Here is an 8,335-nt window from a genome sequence, read left to right on the forward strand (position 1 = left end):
GACGAAAGGAGGATTGACAATGAAAGGTTCCCCTCGCTCTCAATGTTGGGTAAACAATTCTACGGGTGCAAGAGTATGCCTCCTTAAGCACCCGGGCGTCAAAATAGAAGAAGTCCAAAGGAATAACCAAAACAAGCAAAAGGTCGGCAGGAAGTAGGAGATAGGAGGGGGGAGATAGGAGAAGAGGGGGGGAGAAAAACGAAACAGAAGGAAAAGGAAAAGTCGTTCAGCACAATTAGAGAGGACAGCAGCAGGAGCACAAGGCTACAAAAGGACAGAGGACTACCCCAAGGAGCATCACACTCCGGCAGCCGCTCACTAAGCCCCCCTCACGGCATCAACGAGCTAAACAAGGAGGGGGGTGGAGGCAGTAAGACTGGCCACTGGAAGAATATATGGAAAGTGAGGCACACTCTTCAAACTGTCACCCAGTGAGGGGGGGGCAGAATCATAGTGATAGTCCTTAAACTCTCTGAAAACTTCAAAGGGTTTATTGGCTCCTGAAGGCTAGACGAAGCAGGAACACAGGCACAGATGCCAGTCGTTGACAATTACAAACACTGCAAACAGCCTAGGGGGCAAAGTCTGCAGTTAAAGGTGTGAGCTCCATGCTGTATAATGAGCATACAAACAACCTGTGCAATCCCAGTCTATAACTCAACCCATCCTACAACTAGTACACCTGTATCACAACTTGCATTGACCAATTTTGGGGACCAGTTCCTGAACGTGTCACGAGTCTCTGGGTTGTTTTGCCACTGTCCACACAATGGTTATGGGTTGGCCATTAAATAAGATCGAGTACTGCATCCAACTAGAGCAGGTTTCAGTACTGGACACAGTAACCTGACTCTGGTTAACAAACACTGCGTTACTCTCGTTACTTGCCCGAAACGCTGTGCGTATTAGTGGCTTTAGGCATAACATGTACTAGCTCTATCTATAAATCCATTATTTTGTAACTCATCTTTTATGTATGTACGTTTACCTGAATAAACTTTTGATTTGAGTCGATTTGATATGTGCTCTCTGTGTTTGTGTACTCGCCTAATTGTTCTTGCGAGAGATAAGCTTTGGCTTTGAAGCCCACCTCTTGACCTTTAACTGATCAGCATATAAGTTTCAGAGCCTATGTGACTGTCATATCTACATTTAGAGCTGTGAATGGAGTTTCTCTCCAACACTTCGCTTCTTGGCACATTCCATTTCTTCAGCATTCTGAAACTGAACAAATTGTTTCTAATGTCTCTGTGGCTCATTGTCCGTCCTTGTCTGCTCTGCTCTGTTTCCCTGAGCATTTTGTATGTGGTTATAATGTCTAGCCTTATTATGAATAAGGGTAGAACCCTTATGTGTTTCTTATCTCTTTTAGAGACATAAGATTTATCTCCTTAGGTCTTTCCTTGTAACTTACAAGAAGGGCATATTACAGAATTCATCTCGATATGAATAGTATACAAGATCTTGAAACACTTTCTTCAAATACTAAAGGCAGTTCTATTAGCCGCTGTTCTGTATAACTTTGTATGCATTTATCTGATATGTGCTTCTGGTGATAAGTTCGGTGAAATACCTGCCCTCGAGTCTTGAATCACTGGCAGATTCAAGGAAAGTTTCCTCCCCAATGTGTCTGGCCTTCCATACCCAGTATCCAGCTTCATTACTCTGCACTTGCTTCACTTGAACTTTAGTAGCCACTTGAGATACCATACTTTCATTTTGTCCAGGTCCTCCTGTAGTTTTTTGCAGTCTTTCATTATATTTCTTTCTCACAATTTTTTGCATCATCAGCATATACTGAGAGGAAGAAATTCATCCCTTCTGGTGGCAATGGTGCATTTTGTGTTTACCTACTTCAGTGTTTTGTTTCCATTGTCGTGGCTAGGATGCCTGTTAAGCTTATTGAGGAAAGGCCATTACTGACCTTCCCTAAGATGTATACCTACCTACCTGTTGTGGCCCATAACAATTGTCTAACTCCCAGTACCTGTTTACTGCTAGGTGAACAGACATATCAAGGGAAAGGAATCTTTACCCAAATACTTCTTCCTGCCAGAGGCTGTGACTGTCTGCAAGCTTCAACCTGGAGTCATTAATTTAACGTAGCTAGTTGCATGTAGATTCATATTTAGATCCTCCCCCCCCCTCCCCTCTGTCAGTCTGCTCTTTGTTTCTGTTTCTTATTACATCTGTTTTTCATGACACGCAGCTTCAAGGTGACATTTCACATAACCTGCCCAAAGTACAGTACTGTGTGTATTAGTGACTTTGCCAGAATGTGAGAACACCAACACATTCACAACCCCATGTACCTTCTTGTATATAAATAAATAAATAAATAACATGTGAGATGAATAATAGCTAGCAACTTTCAACAAGAATGTTAGCAAGAAGTTTTCCCATTAGTGTTGGCTAGCAGTAGCCGATATAAATAGTAACCAAAATATTTTGAGAGTGGTTGTTATTACCAATACAACAGCAGTATACTGATGCCTTGCCATACCACTCAATTGCATACAATTTTATAAAACATGTTTAAAAATATTTTAAGACTAAAAAAGTCAACAAGGTTTTTCTCCAGAATGAGAGGTCATGTGCGTTATTAAATATGACTTTCGAGGAAAGTCTTGTGTGCACTTTGAACACCGATATGGATTTGGACGTGTGTGAACTTTCATGTGGGTTATTAGACGTGATTTTTGTGAAAAGGCCTTTAAACACACTGAGCACTGATGTGGTTTATCTCCTGTATGAATTGTCATGTGCGTTGATAAATACGATTTTTGTGAAAATGTTTTTAAACACTCTGAGCACTGATAGGGTTTCTCACCTGTATGAACTTTCATATGTTTTACTAAATGTGATTTTTGAGAAAAGCCTTTTAGACACTCCAAGCACTGATATGGTTTCTTTCCTGTATGAATTCTCATATGTGCTGTTAGACTTGATTTTTGTGAAAAATCTTTTAAACACACAGAACACTGATATGGTCTCACTCCTGTGTGAACTCTCATATGTATTTCTAGATGTGATTTTTGTGTAAACACATTTTTACACTCTGAACACTGATATGGTTTTTCTCCTCTATGACCTCTTGCATGTGCTTCTAAGTGTGATTTTTGTGAAAATTCCTTTAGACACTCTGAGCACTGGTATGGTTTCTCTCCTGTATGAACTCTCTTATGCATCATTAGATTTAATTTGTGTTTAAAGCCCTTCAAACATACTGAACACCAAAATGGTTTCTCTTCGGAATGAACTTTCATGTGTGTATCTAGGGCGGATTTTTGTTTAAAGTCCTTTAGACACTGTGAACAGTTATACGGCCTTACTTCTGTATGAATTGTCAAATGTTTTGTTAGATGGGATATTTGTGAAAAGGCTTTCGGACACTTGGAGCACTGATATGGTTTCTCCCCCGTATGAACTCTCATATGTATTGCTAGACTTGATTTTTTGCCAAAATCTTTTGGGCACTCTGAACATTTGTGTGGTTTCTCTCCTGACTGACTTTGCATAGTTCTTGCTTGATGTTCTATTTGTTTGAAGTAATTTAGAAGTTGAACATGAATATGGCTTCACTCTTCAATATAATTGCACACTTTTATAGTTTAACTTATTTGGATATTACATTATAAGGATACCTTATAAATCCATAAGACATTTTAGATACAGAAAAGAACTCATGCAAAGTCCTATGAAACTCATGTTTAATATGACATCATATATATTGTAACACTGGTGGATGGGAATTTTGTGCTAAATCACTTACTCAACACCAGTATGGCTTGTACGGCTTATAGGTCATGGGGCCTTTCTAAAGCAGGTTTTCCTTAATAATTTGAAATGCTTTGTACAATGATTTGTTCTCATGTCAGTTGCCTAATATCAGCTTGAACTTCAATGTCCATGTAATGTGTACACTTCTTGTGATGACCGGGTGACCGTCAATGTCCATGTAACGTGTACACTTCTTGTGATGACCGGGTGACCGTCAATGTCCATGTAACGTGTACACTTCTTGTGATGACCGGGTGACCGTCAATGTCCATGTAACGTGTACACTTCTTGTGATGACCGGGTGACCGTCAATGTCCATGTAACGTGTACACTTCTTGTGATGACCGGGTGACCGTCAATGTCCATGTAACGTGTACACTTCTTGTGATGACCGGGTGACCGTCAATGTCCATGTAACGTGTACACTTCTTGTGATGACCGGGTGACCGTCAATGTCCATGTAACGTGTACACTTCTTGTGATGACCGGGTGACCGTCAATGTCCATGTAACGTGTACACTTCTTGTGATGACCGGGTGACCGTCAATGTCCATGTATGGGACACCAGGAGTCCTCCAGACCCGCCAACTCCTGGCACCTCTCGACCAAGCCGGCGCCGGACACTGTCACCCTGGCCGAAGAACCAGCCACAAAACAGAAAAATCTATCAACCTCCCTGAGGCTGCAGGTGATAAGTGCACAGTGTGCTGTAACAATCTGGGTTATTGAATAGGAATGCCAGACAGCAGTATCAAGACCAAATGTTTCAAATCTTGTCACGTGCTCTGGCGGACTCCAGGTGGAACATGTGTCTGCCTACCGTCAACGTTGAGCCAGTAGACTATGCTTCATCTATGAGATCTGCACTTCACCTGTGAGTGCTATACTTCACCTGACTACAGCTGGCACACTACCAAGCAACTCCACTTCTGTTGTTTGTCCCCAAGAAGGAAAAAGCCCCATCCTCAACCTGTGTGTAACAAAGAAGAATTAACCTTATTGATATTAGAAGAGAAACTTTGTTTTTTAATTGCTCAACCAAACCTATTTTGAGTAAATGATAAAGTTTTAGTTAAAGGAAAAGAAATTACTTAACCTATCAACGGTATAGGTCAAGTAATAATTGTAATTAACACTTTCGCGCTATCTGGACGCGCCGGCGCGTTCGGTTTCGTCTAACGTAAACGCATAGTGGACATAAAGTTATGTCTACTTTTAAAATATTTGTATAAAATTCAATTTTTATCCGATTTACTTTGGGTTTGTTTCAAACTGCGCGCTATGAGGCTCTCTTTCTCACCACTAGGCTGCATGGTACAATAAGTTCATGAAAGGTGTGGATAACTTCGATCAAATGGTATTTTGTCCCAAACGGGTTGCAGGTGGGTGACTTTAGCCGTTTATACTGGTAATTCTTCCCCCATATCATGTATTATATGCATATGTCTGTTTAGGGAATTTTATTCCGATCAATATACTACCAAAAATAACTGTGTGCAACAAGTATAATCTTGACAAACATAACAAAAGTAAAAATATTTCGTGTGTGTTTGACGCTCATTGATATGTTCCAGCATTGTTTTATATTTGTCGCTATTCTAACTTACGCTTTGTTGATATTTTTTACCTATGGGCACATAGAACATTCTATTGCGAACACATTGACATAAAAATGAATGACGTACATAGAAAATTAATGTCATGAGAGTGAAATAAGTATAAACTTTCAAAGCGCCGTGCGTCGTCCCGTCACCGATACCGGGTAACAATTTCACCACTTCCCACACTCTTGCGGGCGGGCTGCATCATTAATCTACGCTTATATTCATATTACCGTGTTGGGAATTTCATTGCGAGTCCATTGATACCAAAATTAACGCTGTAGAACAAGTGTGAAGGTGATTACAATCCCAAGAGTAAAAACATTTTGTTGCTGATGGGCGCTCACGGCGAGTCATCTACGTAGTTATTTATTTGGTGCTGGTATCCCTATATGTTTCGTGACTTATTTTACTAATGTTCTTCTAGAGAATTTTATTGCGAACACGTTGGTACCAAAATGAAATACGTAGCATGAGAACTAAGGTCAAAAGAGTAAAAAGAGTATACACATTTTTGTTTTTACACTTAAGCGATAAAAACGCAGCGCGCACATTCGGTTGGCTGAGTGACCTTTGCGGAGAGCGCGAAAGTGTTAAGAAGCAATAAGATGCTTATCTTAACATACTAAGAAGGTTAGGTGAGGTCGGTGTTTTCTATGAAGCTTTTCAAGGTAAACTAAAATATTCACAATCAATTAGTATGTCACATATGCACTTATTAAATAAGCCAATATTGACTATAAGCAAGTGCGAGAACGGGTTGTAGAAAGTTAGGTGAAGCTGTCTGCCATCCTAATTCTGTCACAGATATTCCATTTCCCAGACGTGGATGAGGCTAGTAGAACCCTCAGGCTGTGGATGTTTCACAATTAGCTAATCTCTGTATCTTCTTAGTGTCCCATTGACATGGCAGGTGTTGTACCATTTATTTATCATTGTGTACATTCATCGTTATGTGCACCGACTGACATACATGGAGTACGTATAAATCACTATTGTGTCACATTTATGCTAATAGCACTTGGTACAAATAACTGTATATAAATTCAATAGGGTTGCTGATTAATGTGTCACAGTGACACCAGGCATGCCCTAATTATATGTCCTAACCCCAGAAAAGACAGGATTTATTAGCATATTGTACCATACTGTACCAAAGGATGCACTTGGTGCACCATAACTGCTACAATTTATCCATCCTATGCTGACCCTCATATAGGGTGGGACTATTACCAATTGTACCATACTGTTAAGAGGTGCATGGTATACCAATTGTACCATATTGTCAAGAGGTACACGGTATAATTACAGAAATTAAGTATGTACCATATAATTACTAATAAGTACTATATTTTTGTATACACATCCACAAAGAGGGAGGAATTTATCAGCAGCTAAGATACTGTTGCATTATAATACAGCTGTGTCACACGTTTGACTGCAAAAGCTCCTGTGCTCACACCAGGGGTGGTGGTGGTTTTGATGGGTGAGAGGGCATCAATTCCAATGGAAGACAGTCACTCTTCAAAATACACTTACACATACACTTACAGAACAGTAATAACTTATCAACCTATTGTGAGTAATCATATAGTCAAAAAAAAAAAAAAGAAAACAGCATTGAATGTAATGAAACCCCACTTTCTGGGTGAGTCCCAGAGGGTTCCCGGCACTATACTGGGCTGCTGTGTATGTATTAGACTGTGGCATCAGTGAATTCGAATAGAGTTCTAGCTACTGGGGCCCACAAGCCAGAACGGAAGGTGGATAGCCGGCGCGGGGTCTGGGGCTTCCCCTTCCCCCTCCAGGGGAGGGGGGGGGGGGAAGCTGTGCAGACAGGCGGCACAGCGGTGGGTGTGACGTCATGCTTGTTTGCTTGTTTTCAGATTGGGGAGTTCTGTTTCACAGTTCAGTTTTAGGTAGCACTTGTTTCACTAGTTGGGGTCTCTTTTTGGGACACCTGCCTTTGGGTGCCTAACTCAGTAGATGGCAGACAAAGAATGCTTCCAACCACATAGGGGTTTCTATAGGCCATTGCTCCTCATGCCTCTCTGAGGGGGCCAGGTTCTGGCTCGTGGTCCCCGGTAGGCTAGAACTTTATCCAAATTGACCGATGCCAGGGTCTAATACATAAATAGCTCTGGGAGCCAAAGAGGCTCTCCACAGACAAAATGGCTGGTACTATTACACTCATTTTATACAAATGTGATCAAGCCGCACAGTCTACACCAAGAAATGTGTAGCAGCCATATCATAAATCCTTCAACAGTTATACAAGTTATACCCAAGAATTCTACATACAGTACTACAAATAACATTTACAGGAATCCCACATACCACTAATAACATCTGAGACATATTCCCAGGGATTCCATGATATACTAATGACATCCGAGAGATACCAGGCAAGTTTCCCATAAACCAATTTACGAACAACCCAGGGTAAAACAGTCAGATATACAGGAATATGAGGGGTCCCAAAATCACAGCATCGGCAGTCAAACACCAGGTCGCGGCCACAAGCAACACTACGGACTTACTACAATCCACTGTCGCTCCAGAAGTCTACATCTCCACCATTATCAGCATCTTACAACTCAACCTGTCATGAGACCGTCGTACTATTCAAACATTAATCATTGTAACATAACAATATCAAATATACATCATAAATTACCATACTGTGTGTTTGTATCACCATAGTAACAAACACTGCAAACTTTTAAACTGTTAGATATGATTGTCTAAGTGGCAAAATAAAAAACTTGAGCAGATAAAATAAACTGCCACAGATTATTTAAACTACCTCATTGAAGAGAAGATCACTGTAGATAGACAACCACGCTCTTGCAAGACAACCACGCTCTTGCAAGACAACCACGCTCTTGCAAGACAACCATACTCTTGCAAGACAACCATACTCTTGCAAGACAACTATACTCTTGCAAGACAAC

At 40.7% G+C, this 8,335-nt stretch overlaps 1 protein-coding gene across 1 annotated transcript; it reads right to left on the reverse strand.

The window, feature by feature from the left end:
* Positions 1-268: 268 nt before the first annotated feature.
* Positions 269-4,790, reverse strand: LOC123765052 (zinc finger protein 271-like). Its single transcript, XM_069339697.1, has one exon. It carries the CDS (start codon positions 3,516-3,518, stop codon positions 2,562-2,564), a length of 957 nt encoding a protein of 318 aa, XP_069195798.1. The 5' UTR covers positions 3,519-4,790; the 3' UTR covers positions 269-2,561.
* Positions 4,791-8,335: the final 3,545 nt, after the last annotated feature.

Source organism: Procambarus clarkii, chromosome 5, assembly GCF_040958095.1.
Source record: "Procambarus clarkii isolate CNS0578487 chromosome 5, FALCON_Pclarkii_2.0, whole genome shotgun sequence".
Lineage (NCBI taxonomy): Eukaryota > Metazoa > Arthropoda > Malacostraca > Decapoda > Cambaridae > Procambarus > Procambarus clarkii.

What these genes read in the sequence shown, in the direction of transcription:
- LOC123765052 (XM_069339697.1), bottom strand. Translation starts at nt 3,518, where the DNA reads ATGCAAAGTCAGTCAGGAGAGAAACCACACAAATGTTCAGAGTGCCCA.